General features: G+C 65.9%; 1 protein-coding gene across 5 annotated transcripts in view; it reads right to left on the bottom strand.

Annotated features, from left to right (window-relative positions):
* Positions 1-12463: 12463 nt before the first annotated feature.
* Positions 12464-15170, bottom strand: part of KCNQ2 (potassium voltage-gated channel subfamily Q member 2) — a 36374-nt gene continuing 33667 nt past the window's right edge. For all 5 annotated transcript variants that reach the window (XM_062202429.1, XM_062202432.1, XM_062202430.1 and 2 more), the window contains 2 exons: positions 13695-13818; positions 12464-13168 (listed from right to left, as the gene is read on the bottom strand). In XM_062202429.1, coding sequence (XP_062058413.1) covers positions 12464-13168; positions 13695-13818 — 829 coding nt within the window. The remainder of the gene's footprint in view (positions 13169-13694; positions 13819-15170) is intronic.

Raw genomic sequence — 15170 nt, forward strand, 5'->3', positions numbered from 1 at the left:
TTTCCCTGTTTGTGCTGCTTTGAGGTGGTCGCCTCCCAGCAGCAGCCATGGCTCTGAGGGTCCACCAGGCGCCCCCGTACCCCACTCCCCTGCCAACTGCGTCTCCCCTGGGGTGTGAGGGTGCAGCTGGCTCCCAGCACACAGACCTGCTAGGCTGTTTCCTGAGCTTTTCAAAATTACTCAGCTATATTTAAAAAATTCTGGAGGATTTTTATTTTCTAAATGGATCAGCATTGCTGGGTTCCCGCCAGCCTGGCCGCAAAGCCCCAGCCAGACTTCAGATCCACTCCTCCGGCAGCAGCCGGACACAGCCCTGGCCACGCCCTGCCTGGCACTCCGCCTCCCCGGAAGCAGGCTGGGCCCCCGCGGGCACTGGACACGCTTGTCGCCTGCCCCTCTCGCTGTCTCGGGTCCCGCCCTCCCCCCTCTGACGTTGCCACATTTCCCTGGGCGCATCCACCCTAGGGGAACCACGGCCCCTCCCCGGGCCCAGGGAGGGGTTCTCAGCAGCTGCCTTGTCCCCCCCCACACAGGTGGCACTTGGGGCAGGTCCAGGAGAGGGGAGATGTGGACATTCCCGCGCTCCAGGAGGCCGGTGCAGGGGTCCTCCCAGCGCCCCCTCCGCCAAGCCAGCCTCCCCCAGGGCTGGGGATGTGGGAGGGAAGGGAGCCCGGACCTCGAGCCCCTCCCTTATTTACCACTCCGTGACCTCTGCGGCCGTGTGAGGTGGGCGGGATGCCAGAGCCCCAGGCCCAGCCCTGCAACGGCGACGGCACCCGCTTCCTGCTTCAGCCTGGCCCAGCCCTGGCCACTGCGGGCTTCCGGGGAGTGAATGAGCAGACGCACGCACTCTCCCCGCCCCCACAATGAAGCTCAGAAAATTCAGCTGAAACGCTGCACGTGCTCTGACCCCAGGCTTCTGGGCCCCAGGCACTGACGCTCCATCTCCAGCTCTGTGGGGCATGGGCAGAGCCCTGGGGGCGGGTGTGGGAGGGTGCTCCTGGGAGGAGCAGCCCCACGGCCCCTGCAGGCGCCCGGCCCCAACCCAGGGTTTTCCAGGCTCCACCTGCAAGCAAGTGCAGTCCGGGGTTCCCATCACTGCAGCCTGGAGGGGCCAAAGGCTCCTCCCTGTGTCCTGCTGACCCCGGGACCCCGGGTCTCCTCCCTGTGTCCTGCTGACCCCGGGACCCCGGGTCTCCTCCCTGTGTCCTGCTGACCCCGGGACCCCGGGTCTCCTCCCTGTGTCCTGCTGACCCCGGGACCCCGGGTCTCCTCCCTGTGTCCTGCTGACCCCGGGACCCCGGGTCTCCTCCCTGTGTCCTGCTGACCCCGGGACCCCGGGTCTCCTCCCTGTGTCCTGCTGACCCTGTGACCCCGGGTCTCCTCCCTGTGTCCTGCTGACCCCATCACTTTGGGACGACATCTTGGCACTTGCCGTGTGTAGCTCCATGCACACGACCCCTCAGCACTTGGTGCCCCCCGTGTTCCTTGAACTTATGGACCCTCACATGGCAGTGGGGGTCGCTGCCCGTGCTGAGCTGGCTGCAGGTCAGGCCCTAGAGGGTCTGGAGCTTGTTTCCAAGTGGCTTCAGGCAGTGGCCCTGACCACCATCCTGGCAGGAGCCAGGGGACACTGGGCAGTGGCCACTCCTGTGAGCTTTTCTCCCCTCTTAGAAGACCCCCCACAGCATGAAATGTTGGGGTGCTGGGGCTCTGGGCTCCCCATAAACCAGCTTGCCGGGTGCTCCAGGACCACCAGGAGCAAGGCAGGCAGTGTGGGCGGGGCAGCTTGTCCACAGCCCCTCCCCCTTGGACAGTCCACCCCCAGCAGGGCGGCTTCTGGGGACAGCTGGGCTCCAGGGGGCTGGACCTGCTGCTGGCCAAGGACGTAGGCCACGGCAGGAGAGCCCCTTGCCACAGCCCTGGGCGGGCTGAGGGGCAACCTTGGGTGACCTTACCTCTCCGGCCTCCCTCTGAACTCCCCACCTGGCCCCACCCACCACATGTGTGATTCAGCTCAGAGGGGGTGCGGGGACCTGTGGGACGGCCAGGGAGCTCTGTGGGAGCACAGAGCAGGGACCCCAGGCTCGGGCACTGTCCTGGGAGGGACAGCCTCAGATGGCCCCATCTCCAAGGAGCCCTGGGCCATCAGGAGGTACCCAGTGGCTCCAGGCTGGTGGGAGGGAGGGGGACTGCCCTGAGGGAGTGGGGAAAGCTGCGGTCGAAGCAGGGAGGCCAGGCTGTGTCCTGGACTGGGCCTGGGTCCGTGCAGGGACCCTCTGAGCAGACCTCTCCCCTCAGACCCAGGCCACCTGAGGTCAGGGCTCTGCCCATCATGTTCTTAGGAAAGGCAGAGCTGCAAACCCACGCCTGCAAACTCCACACCTGGAAACCCCAGAACTACAACCTCACATCTACAACCGCCACACCTACAACCTCACACCTATAACCCCACATCTACAACCCACACCTACAACCTCACACCTACAACCACCACACCTGCAAACCCCACACCTATAAGCCCACACCTTCAACCCCATGCCTACAACCTCACACTTACAACCCCACACCTACAACCTCACACCTACAACCCCACACCTACAACTCCACATCTATAAGCCCACACCTGCAACCCCATGCCTACAACCTCACACCTACAACCCCATACCTACAACCTCACATCTAAAAACCCACACCTACAACCCCACACCTATAAGCCCACACCTGCAACCCCATGCCTACAACCTCACACTTACAACCCCACACCTACAACCTCACACCTACAGCCACCACACCTGCAAACCCACCTATAAGCCCACACCTACAACCCCACACCTACAACCTGACACCTGCAACCCCACACCTATAAGCCCACACCTGCAACCCCATGCCTACAACCTCACACAACCCCACACCTACAACCCCATACCTACAACCTCACATCTAAAAACCCACACCTACAACTCCACATCTATAAGCCCACACCTGCAACCCCACACCTACAACCTCACACTTACAACCTCACATCTACAACCCCACACCTGCAACCCCACACTTACAACTTCATACCTAAAACCCCATACCTACAACCCCACACCTGCAACCCCCACACCTACAACCCCACACTTACAACCCCACACCTACAACCCCATACCTACAACCCCACACCTGCAACCCCCACACCTACAACCCCACACTTACAACCCCACACCTACAACCTCACACTTACAACCCCACACCTACAACCCCACACTTACAACCCCACACCTATGATGCCATTCAGTCAGAGCAGGGGTGGTTCTAGGGCATAGGGAGGTCAAGGGCAGCGAGGGGAGAGGGTGTGACCCCCCTGCCAGACGACCTGGCTCCAGGCTGCTCCTGGGGCTCTGGGTCCCTGCTGTGGTCCCCAGGAGGCTGAGGGCTGCTGAGGGCCCCCTCAGGCAGAGCGGGCAGCTCCTCAGCCTCCGGGACACTCAGCGCAGTGGCCAGCTTCCGGCCAGGGAAGGACCCATCTCTGCTGAGTGCCTGCTGCCTGGACCATGGATGAGGGGCCTGGGGAAGAACACAGAGCAGAGGAACCTGTCTGCCCCCGCTGCAGAGCTACGTGACCACCAGGGCTTGGCCCCAGGGGCCCGGCGGGCTGGGGCGGGGCCTCTGTCCAGGGCTTCCCCAGAGGAGAGTTGGCTATGGGCTGCGCAACAGTGGCCAGGAGCCCCTGGGAGAAGCCGAGACATCAGGTGCTCCACGTGGGCCAAACGGACAGGCCCCACCCTGCCTCCAGTGCACAGCTCCGCTCGGAATCTTTCAATACCGCATCTCCAGACCCTCTGGGACCCCTCCCCCACCCGAACCGCCCATGTGTTTCCATAGCAACCTGTATGTGCCGATGTCCATGGTGTTTCATCGCCCATGAGCTCTGAAGCTGCAGGCCTGACTTGAATTCTTCATGAGCACAGCATAGAGGGATCCCGGAGGGGACAGGGGCGGGGCCTGGGATCCAGGCAGGGGCAGGGGACAGGGGACAAGGGCAGGGGACAGGGGCAGGGCCTGAGATCCGGGCAGGGGCAGGGGACAGGAGCAGGGGACAGAGGCAGGGCCTGGGATCTGGCCAGGGGCAGGGGACAAGGGGCAGGGGCAGGGCCTGGGATCTGGGCAGGGGGCAGGGGGCAGGGGCAGGGCCTGGGATCCGGGTGGGCAGGGGACAGGGGACAGGGAACAGGGAACAGGGGCAGTGGATGGGGGCAGGGGACGGGGGCAGGGGACAGGGGACAAGGGCAGGGGACGGGGGCAGGGGACAGGGAACAAGGGCAGGGGACAGGGGGCAGGGGCAGGGGACAGGGGACAAGGGCAGGGGACAGGGGCAGGGGACAGGGAACAAGGGCAGGGGATGGGGGCAGGGGACAGGGAACAAGGGCAGGGGATGGGGGCAGGGGCAGGGGACAGGGGACAAGGGCAGGGGACAGGGGCAGGGCCTGGGATCTGGCCAGGAGCAGGGGACAAGGGGCAGGGGCAGGGCCTGGGATCCAGGTGGGCAGGGCTGGGTGGCAGCAGCCCCCTGCCACTCTCCCCGTGCCCCAGACCTCCAGCCTGACTTTGCTCACCACAATGCATCTTGAGCAGGGTTTACATCATGTGTCAAATGGGGAAATTGAGGCCCTTCTGATTCAGCCACAGTGCGAGGGGGTCATGCTGAGGCCCCCCGGAAAACAGCACAGGAGACAGCGCCTGCTCGCAAGGGCCGTCCCGGCCACCCACCCCCACGCTGCTGCCACCCAGGAGCAGAGCAGCAGCTCAGCCCTCCCCATCCTGTCCCAGACCCCAAGGCCAGAGGCCCACCGTCTCTTCCCTCCTGCTGGACTGAGCCTGGGCAGGGAGCGTGGGGACAGATGGAGAGGTGAGGAGGAGGGGAAGGAGGTGAGGGTGGGTGCAGGGCCAGGCTGGCGCAGGTGTGACACAAATGTGCACGTGTGGTGCAGGTGTGGAGCAGGTGTCTAGGCCATCTTCCCCCTCACAGCAAGACATCCTGGCTACTGGGACTACAGAGGCCGTGGAGGGCAAGGGCCGGCCCGGGGCCTGGGTGTTGGTTTCCACACCCTGGAGCGGGGGCAGCCTAGCTTTCCTCCCCAGAGACACTGGAGCAAGCAGGTCATGCAGACCCACACAGGCGCCTTAGAACCTTCTGGAGTTTACTTGCACGAGGGCGTAAGGAGCGGGGTGCAGCCCCACCTCTTCACTCTTGCTGGTTTACCCACTCATACGTCAAACCCTCCTGCACGAGACAGAGGGGAGGCCAGGCTCCTGTGCCCTCGGGACCCCTCCCCGGTGGGCTGGGGGCGGGGCTGGAGCTGGAGGGCTGGGCCTTTGCTGAGAGCTGGGCACCGGGTGTGTGGAGCTGTCCAGGGTGCTGATCCCGCCTGCTCTGTGCTGGGCCCACCAACAGCTGCTCAGCCCACGCTCTGGGCACTGTCCACACCCCCAGCGCCTGCAGGCTCTGGCCTCCGCCCCTGGCAGGAGCAGCATCTGCCACCCCGAGCCAAAGTCAGGGCCCAGGACGGGATGTCCTAGCTGTCACTCAGACTTCCCACTGCCTCCCTGGCTGGTCAGTCCTGTGTGTCCAAGCTGTCACTCAGACTTCCCACTGCCTCCCTGGCTGGTCAGTCCTGTGTGTCCAAGCTGTCACTCAGGACTTCCCACTGCCTCCCCTGCCATCCCTGGCTGAGTTTGGAAGCAGGGCTCTCAGTCACCAGCACTGGTGAGCCTGACAGTGGAAGGAGGAGGGGCCCAGGCCCCAGTGTTGCCCCCGGGGGCTCTGACACCCTAAGCTGCGCAGACAGCAATGCCCCTCCCCCTCCCAGACTCCCAGGCAGGTGTGCAGTCCCAGCTCTGCCTCCACTACCCCATGTCCCACCTGAAACGCCAGCCAGAGGCCGGCCGGAGCAGAGCCGGGCTGGAGTCCACTGCCTTGGTAGCCTCTGATTCTCATACGGACCCCGCTCGTCACTTCAGCTCCGAAAAGCACCAGCCCCAGCCATGGGCTGCCTGCCCTTCCTGCGTGATTCCAGGGGCAGCTGCTGCCACGCCACCTCCCTGCCCCTCCCTCCGCCTGGCTGAAAGCCCGGCCTGTCTTCTCCCTCGCACCTGCCTCTTCCAGCCCAGGTGTGATCTAGGGCTGGGGGGAGCCGCTCCCCGATGGACAGCCCCCCAGACCCACGTCCTGTCCGAGGAGGGAGGCTCCTGGAAGGTGGGGCAGACCCCTGCTGAGAACCCAGAGCCCAAGACCCAGGACGCCCTCTTGTCCCCAGTGGCTGGTTGGCTCTGACTGGACGCTGTGTAAGCCGAAATGCATTTCAATTGGGCAGGAAGCTGACTGCTGTCCAGGGTGGATGACCCTCTGGCCTCCCCACACTCACGCTCCATCCAGTTGACTCCAGGGAGAGCCTGACCCAGCCTGGCCCAAGACACCAGCCGGCTCCAAGCCCCAGCGAGCTGGATGGCAGGTGGCCCTGCAGCGCCACCTGCTGGACCACTGAGAGTGGACAGGAGGACCTCTGGGTCACCTTGTGGAATGGGTCACGAGCCCGCGCAGGTGTGGGAAGCCCTGGGCAGGCCTGAGCCTGGGCGGCTTGTGGCTGCGAGCAATTCTTGCTGCCCGCAGAAGGCAGAATGCGTATCCACACCATGGGCTGCTCACAGCCCCCGCAGACCCCCACTGAGGTGAGACCACCCCCACTCCGCCCTGCTGAGGGCTCCACCTCCGGCCAGCCCGGGCCTGTGCCGTGGGTTCTACAGCCTCAGCTCTGCTTCGGGTCTCTATCACTCTGCTTCCCTGTGCAAAACCACGGAGGATCTGCTTGTTGCTGGTTTAATCATGAAACTGACACACGGTGGCTGAAACCCCACAAGCAAGGGGAGTCCCCGTCCCTGTCCCCACTGCCTGCCAGGCATGGAGCCAGGGAGACCCCGCAGCTCCTGGGTCACGAGCTTGTCCCTGTTGTCTCCAGAGACCAGCATTGAAGAAGTGGGTGCTCGGTGTTGGGGCACAGAGCTTGGCCATCCAGGAGCCACGTGGCCCCACTGGCCCTGCAGGAGCGAGTGGGCAGGTCTGAGCCTCAGGGTGCAGGCTGGCAGGCGGCTTTCCCGGGACAGTCAAGTCGCCTGTGGGGACATAGTCCTCTGGGCCATTTCAGTTGGGGACCTCAGCTGCCCCTGCAGGTCCCTCCTCCAGGTGAGTGCTGCCCTCTAGTGGACACCAGGACAGGCAAACCTTGAGCTCCCCCCGGAGCCCACTGGGACAGGGGGCCCCACCCACACAGCACCTGCTGCTGCATGGACCTCAGTCCCCCCCCAGGCTGTCCCACCCACACCTCTGCTGGGCCCCCAGCACGTGGGAGGGCCCCCAGGAGGTGTGAGCACCCAGGGGTGTCCTCAGAGTGTGGGTCACCACATGGAGCAGCGTGGGTGTGGACTCTGGGGGACGCACTTAGAGATGCCATCGCATCTCCCCACTGAGGGGGCCCAGGACGGGGGGAAGCTGAACAGGCAGGACCCCTATGTGCCCAAGTCTCTGCTGCCCTGAGGAGGGGTCTCCAGGCATCGCCCGCTGCCTGCCCGTGGCGGCCCCTCCTGCCGAGGCCCCAGGTTGCTCTGGACACAGCCTCTGCATCCCTCCTGCCCACCAGGCCAGCAAGCACCAGCCTGATCCCTCAGTGGCCCTGGGGACACAGCTGATGGGGCATGGGTGAGGGCAGGGGACATAAACTGTCCCAGAGCCCCAGGGAGGCTGAGCCCCTGGGCAGCACAGCGAGGACTCTGGGAGGGGCAGTCAGGACCCACAGCCCCTTCCCGCCTGCTCCCTGCAAATCACATCCTCACCTGCGGATGTGGGCGGAGCCAGGCTATACCTGGATCAGAGCTACAGGGCGATCAGGATGGCCTGAGTGTCTCAGGGCCACACCGACATCCACCCACCCATGGGCCAGTGGCCACCTCGTGTGTGCTGACCTGTGACGGCCACAGCCCCAGTGCCCCCGCCCTGCAGCAGTGCCAGGAAGTCCGGGAGAGGCTGCGGGGAGCAGGGGCAGGGCCAAGGGGCTTGTGTCCCAGCAAGCTCGGCAGGGCCGGGCACTGCCTCTGGGGCCCCAGCCTGGCCGAGCTCCCCATGCACCTGTGCCCAGGGCTGGGAGGTGGGGATTGCCAAGGGCAAGGGCCTCAGGCAATGAACTCAGCCTGGCCCTGGTCCCAGGGGCTCCTGCGGGACACAGGGTGGGCAAGAGTCCAGCCCCCCACCCTGCTGGGAGCTGCAGACGGGGAAGGGAGACGGCTGGCCAGCACAGACAGTGGGCAGGCGTGGGCCCACCTGGGAGGCGGCTCACTTGCCATCCATTGAAGGGCTGGCCACACCCAGGCTCCCGACCCAAGCCCCGCACAGGAAGCCCTGCGCTCGGCCAGGGCTGCGTTTCTGGCCTGCAGATGCTGTGGTCGCTGGCGATGGTGGCCCCCACCCCGAGACAGAGGTCTGGGTTCCGAGAACCATGGGGACAGCCCTCGGGCCAGCTGCCCAGAGCTGGCGTGCGACAGTGAAGAGGACACACGGCGTCCAGGTTGAATCGCTGCATTTTACTAAGTGCACAGGTGCATGGGCTTCCAACGTGGGCTTTCCAGAACATTCTGCCTCCACAGCCCCCCTTCCAGATTCACTCCGACCGGCCCCTGGTCAGCCCATCCGTGTCCAGCAAGGCAGTCTCTCAGCTGAACCAGAGGTCTCTCCCTGGCATCAATGCCCAGAACAGGGGCGTGCACGGGCTGCGGCGTGGGGGTGGGGCCACGCGGCCGGCGGTGCTGAAGGCAGGTTGTAGAGAATCTTTGGAGCGAGGACTAAGTGCAAAGACAGCAAGGCCACGGCGTCCAGGGCAGCAGCAGCCACCGCCGCGGGCACCAGGCAATGAGGCGTGGGGGCAGCGTGAGCGCTGAGCGGGCTCCAAGCAGGCAGGCGGCATGGGGGTGGCTCTGAGGCTTCTGCATGGGCTGGAGGGGGCCCACCTGGAGGCGGAGCTGGGGGTCCATGTGTGGCGGAAGCTTCCAGAGTTCTGCCCGTGTGCGTTAAGGCACCAACTTGCGAGGCCCACTGGGAGCCGGGTGCTTGGTGGCTGGGGCCAGGCACCGCCCCTCCATTCTGGACCTGACTCAGGACAGGGCCACTGGCTGGACTCAGTCTTGGGTCACCCAACCCCACACATATCCCTCCAGCCGCCTCCCCCCAGGGCTGCTCCCCCACACCCCCACAGCACAGCGAGCCTCAGCAAAGGTGGCCCCTGCCCCACACCAGGCACCTGGCTCCTTGAGGGCTCTCAGAGGGGAGAGGGGCCCCCAACACCACCGCTCCACCTCGCCAGGAAGCCCTCTCTGGTCTTTCTCCTCCTCCTGAGCACTGGGCTGACCCAGGAGCTGGCCCGAGCTGGCCAGAGCCACCCTGGGCAGTGATTCTGGCCTGCAGCCCCTACGAGGCCATTAGAACCCCACACCCAAGGCGCTCCCCACACAAGCAGCCTCCACACCACAACCCAGGGCAGCTGACTGCATGCCAGGCGAGGGTTCTGAGCCAAGGCACCAGCAGCTCTGATGGCCAGGACTCAGCCCCCTGCTGGGAGGCACAGCTGTCCCCACAGTGGTCTCCCCGTCTGGCCTGGGCCCCTCAACACTGGGGTCAAGGGCTGGGGTGATGTGGAGGAGGCCAGTCTCCAGCAGGAGCCCAGGGATGACACCCACAGCCCCTGCCCCGCAGCCACAGCCACCATCAGCTCTGGGGGCCTTCTGGAAACAGCTCAGGGACTTCTGGTGGGGTCTGAGACACCCCCTCCCCTCCCGGGCCTCCAGAGCAGCACAGGGGAGATCATCTCCAAAGCAAACGCACCAAGAACCGTGAGCTGCTGGCCAGGGATACCTCTGGGCAGGAGCCTCCACGGGGCCTCAGTGGGCTGGTCGAGGGCTGCTGTGGCCTCCCCAGGGAGGGGCCCTTGGCCACCTGCCCTGCACTGACCACCATGTGACAGGAGCAAGGGCCTGGCAGGCACTGGGTCAGGAAAAGCCAAGGGCGGACGGGTGCCCCCACTTAGGGCAGGGCCTGGGAGGCTCCTCCAGGGCAGAGCTGGACACCCACCCAGACAGGGAACCTTCCGGGTCCCGGCCGTGTCCCAGCAGAGGGAGAGGGCAGTGTGTGACCTGCAAGGGTGCCCTAGACAGCAGGGACCCAGCCCACTCCTCGACATAGAAACACCTGTGACTCCTGAAGTCATTTATTCCAGGGTTAAACGGCAGAGCGGAGGCAGGAAATCAAAGGGCAGCTGAAGCCAGGACTGTGGGGGGCGTGTGCGTGCCCGGGAGCTCACGTGTCCATGTGTGCGGCTGGATTGGCACTGTGCACATGTGCAGCTGTGTGCACATGTGTGTAATTGTGTGTGCGCTGCATGGCCTGTGTTGCACACATGTATGAGTGTGTGTGTGTGCAGCTGAGTGGGCTGTGCCCATGTCTGAGCATGAATGTGCACATGTGCAGCTGTGTGCACATGTGTGTCATTGTGTGTGCGCTGTGTGGACTGCGTTGCACACATGTATGAGTGTGTGTGTGTGTGCAGCTGAGTGGGCTGAGCCCATGTCTGAGCATGAATGTGCATATGCAGCCGTGTGCACACATGTGGAAGTGTGTGGGTGTGCACACGTGTGTGGGTGTGAGTGGACCGTGCACACGTCTGTGAGCATGCATGTGTGCACGTGTGCAGCCATGTGAGCACGTGTGTGCTGGTGGACATGTGGGGATGCATGCTCTGGCAAACATCTCGTTCTGGAAAACCTCTGCCCACAGTTGCACAGAGACCCCTGGTGGCTACTGCCCTCCTGAAGGCGGGGCCAGGGCGCCCACTGTGCTGTTCAGGCCAGGGCCAGGGCCCTTGGAGGGGCTCCCACCTTAGCACCCCAGACGTGGGGCTCCACCAGCCCCCAGAAGCCTGCCTCAATGCCGGACACGCCCACCCAGCCTCTGTCCTTGGTGTAACCTAGGCAAGACCCTTCCCACCTGACCTGCTGGGCAGCCAGGTTGGGGGCGGGAGCTCGCCTGTCCATCACCCTTGCCCCGCTGCCTCTGTGGTGGGTGGGGTGGGAGGTGGGGCCTCATCAGAGGCTCAGGGCCCAGAGCCTGGACCGGCCGAGCTGGGGGTGCGGGGGCTGCAGCCAGAGCCAGCCCTCCTGGCCCCGCCCGGGCCTCCAGCTGGAGCCTCCCTGGCTCGGGCCCTAGTCTCGACCCTATCCAGTGGGGTAGCCCCTCACGCTGTCCCACCAGGGGACTGCTCTCAGCACTACGGGAACCCGAGTGTAGAGTGGACGTGTGGGCCCGAGTGGGCAGCAGCATCCAGCCAGGGCCTCATCCCCACAGCCAGCACAGGGCGGGCGCCCAGCAGGGCCCGAGCAAGGGCTCCCCAAAGACCCCCGCGTGGCCAGGGCCTCTGACAGCCGGGGACATGGGACCCTCAATGCTGACTTCACAGTTCCCCCCAACCCCCGTGGAGTTCAGGGGTGCACGGAGCTGCCCACACAGCGAGGGCCTCGATGTTGCTCCAGACGCCGGTGCTGGGCCCACACTGCCCCTCAAAGCTGGGACTGAGGGCTCTGCTCACCGGTCCTGGGGGTCCCTAACACCCGAGAAACCAGGGGGTCACAGCCTAGAGCCGGTCAGCGAGGAGGGGTGGGGCTGGCCAACCCCCGGTGCTGGCACCTGCAGGCTTCTCCCGCTGGCCACACGTCTGTCCGGGCATCAGTGGGGGCTGAGCGAGGCGGGGCCCAGGCCAAGGACAGTGCTCACTGGCTGGGCCTCTCACAGTGCCAGCCGGAGCAGTCGGCAGAGAGAGGCCGCTGGGTGCTGTTGGCCCTCGTGCCCCAGGACGGCTCCCAGGGCTCCCCGTCAGGACACAATGTGGGGCCTCCCAAGAGAGCCTGAGGCCTCACCCCTGCCTCCACTCCAGGAGAGGGTCCTGCGCTTGCGGCAGCCCCTAAAAGACCCTCAGAACCCAGAGGGAGGGGGGAAAGACGCTGACCGGCAGCTGTCCAGCCGGCCACTGCAGGTGCGAGGGCGCTGGCACGACCACGCCTCCGTGGGGCAGTCAGGGACCGAGGGACACGCTGGCCAGGTGGTCAGGGCCAGGGCAGTCCACGCCACCCCCGCCCATCACAGCCCCCCCAGCTGCCTCCGGCCAGCAGTGCTAAAACCCAGGCCCCCTCACCCACACCCTGCCCTGGGCTCTGCTCCGGGGACCTCTCCTCCTGCTGACCGGGGCCCTGGTCCTGGCACCAGCCCCTCCTGGAAAAGCACTCCTGAGGACGGCCCCCGCCCACCCACTCCAGGCCTCCCCGAGGTTCCCAGGGTCCCTGCTCCGGCCTCCAGGGTGGCACCAGGCGGGCGGGCATGCAGGAGGCCTCATTTCCTGGGTCCAGCCCAGCCCACGTCGCCAAAGGGGCCCTCGCCGGTGGCAGAGCGTGGGGGGGGCCCGCAGGGGGTGCAGAGGTCCGAGTCCGTGTCCGACTCGCCCTCGGCGATGTAGGGCCTGACCCTGGCCCGAGGTGCCACGGCCGCAAAGCCGCCACCCAGCGCGTCCAGGTTCTCCTTGGACTGCGAGATGCTGAAGCCGCTGAAGGAGCGCTCCAGCTCCTCGTGGTCCACGGACGGGATGGAGATGGACGTGTCGCTGTCCCGCAGGCCGGCCTCGTGCGGCCTGCCGCCCGGCGCGTCCTCGTGCCTCAGGAACTCCGTGCTGGCCCGGTTGCCCCCACTGTAGGCTGACAGCGACCGCTCGTGGGCGGGGGGCGGCGGGATACGCACCAAGGAGCCGTGGTCGCCCACGGGGGACGAGCCGTGGCCCTGGCGCTGCCAGGAGGTGGAGGGCGGGGCCTGGGCGGGCGGCGCCGAGAAGTTCTTGTGGCCAGTGGAGCTGCTGGAGCGCACGATCTTGATGATACAGCCGTGCTTGTCCACCTGCTGCCGGCTGTCCTCCGGGCTGTGGTATGGTGGCGCCGGCTCCGGCTCCTTGGCCCCGAAGTAGGCTTCTGTCTCGGTCGGGGGAATGCCCATGCGCTGTGTGTAGACGCTGACCAGGAAGTCCAGCTTCTTCTCCATGGACAACACCTGCAGGGGACCGCGGGGTGGGGCTGTGCTGACTGCTCCAGGAAGGTGGCTGGGGAGGGAGCCCAGCCTCTGCTTGGAGCAGCCCCTCACCCATCCCAGACCCAAGCTGCTCAGCGTGTCGGGCCCAGCTCAGGCCCGGCTCCCAGAAGCAGACCCCCCCATCAGGGAGGGAGCTGGGGGTGGGTGAGACTGGGAGAAAGGCCAGCAGGTGCAACCTCCAGTGAGCACCGAGGCGGATAATGGCCTTGCGGGCACGACCTGCCTCACAGTCCTCCCCCCGGGACTCCATGAACCCGGCCCTCCCCACCGGGGACTCCACGAACCCGGCCCTCCCCACCGGGGACTCCACGAACCCGGCCCTCCCCCACCCTGGGGACTCCACGAACCCGGCCATGCCCCCAGAGACTCCATGAACCCGGCCTTCCCCCCCAGGGACTCCATGAACCCGGCACCCTGACCCTCGGTGCCGCGGCCGGAGGGGCCTGCAGGAGCCTGGGCTGCCCTCGCCGCCCCCACGTGCTCTCACCTGCTTCTCCACCTTGCCCAGCCGGCCCATCATGCTGGGGTCCTCAGGCAGCTCCGCCTCGGCCGGACCCTTGCCGCGGTCCTTGTCGGTGACCGCCGGGCCCCGGCCCACGATCTGGTCCACTCTACCAGGAACAGAGACCCCGCCCCCAAGCATGAGCTCGGGTGGGCATGGCTGGGCCTCACCCCCTGCTCCAGGCCCAGCGCAGAGTCCCCGGGGCAGCAGGTGTGAGGACAGGCAGACGCCCTGCCTCTGACCCTTGGGGTCCTGCTCCCTCTCCCCTATGCGCTCCGTCCAGTGGGGTCTGGCACAGTAGGAAGGATAAAGCGAGGGAGCGTCCTGGGCCACCCACCCCTCGCCCCCCTGGCGCCCCTGGCCGTCGGCGTGCTGGCCCCGGAAGCCACACTCATGCCCAGGCCCAGGCCCCGCCAGCCTGGGCTGCACCCCCACCTGATGTGCCGCCGAGACCCTCGGGGCCCTGGGGCCCGCAGCAGAACAGAAGCGGGGCAGTGAGAGCCAGAGTCCATGCACCAGGACAAGGGGACACCGCGCAGCACAGGGAACGGCAGAGCACAGACCAGAGCAGGTGAGACGGAGGTACCAACAGGGGCTGGTGTCACGGCTCTGCACACATACGTGCGTGTTCATGCACGTGTGTGTTCATGCATGTATTGTGTGCATGTTTCCGGTGCCGTGTGTGCACACACGTGTAGGCGTGTGCTTGCATGTGTGCACATGGGGTGTGCATGCAGGTGCTTGAATGTGCGCCGTGAGTGCATATGTGCTGTGTTCACACGTGTGCAGTGGACCTGCGCACATACTGTATCTGTGTGCATGGGAGTGTGTGTGCACACATGTCCTTGTGTTACGTGGGTGTATGCATCCGTGCTTGTGTTCACACTCGTGCACAGTGGGTCTACGAATGTGCGTGCATGTCGGGGTGCAGGACTGATCTGAGACCGTGGGTCCCTGTGCCAGTAAGAGGAGGGCAGCTCCTGCACCCTGGGGGCATGGCTCCCACAGATCCACACGGAAGTGGCCACATGGCCTGCGGGTCCCCTGGGGTGGATGGCCACTCGGAGACAGAGGCCCCGCAGGGAGCCTGGGGACACATGTGGCCAAGCACGCAGCCACACAGCTGATCGCCCCCCTCGGCATCGAGCCCCCCATACCGTGGCTGCCTCCTGCTGCCGGGGCTGCCCTGTCTCGGGGTGGGCAGGGCTGTTCCCTTTTTGCTGTGTGAACAGAAGAGGGGTTCAGGCTCGCGCCAGCCGCCGTGCAGCCTCGCCATGCTGTGCGGGGCTCATGCTGACACATGCATGGGGGGGGCCCTCTGGCTCCAAGCAGACGCCAGCGGCCACGAGGGGACAGGGCTCCTGGTGACCACGTGTCCACACAGTCCAGGCACAGAGGCTCAGCTCCTTCACCCCTGCCACATGACGGGCGCCTGCCCGGCCAGTCCCCGTGGGAGACCCG

Source organism: Lepus europaeus, chromosome 10 (genome assembly GCF_033115175.1).
Source record: "Lepus europaeus isolate LE1 chromosome 10, mLepTim1.pri, whole genome shotgun sequence".
Taxonomy (NCBI): Eukaryota; Metazoa; Chordata; class Mammalia; order Lagomorpha; family Leporidae; genus Lepus; species Lepus europaeus.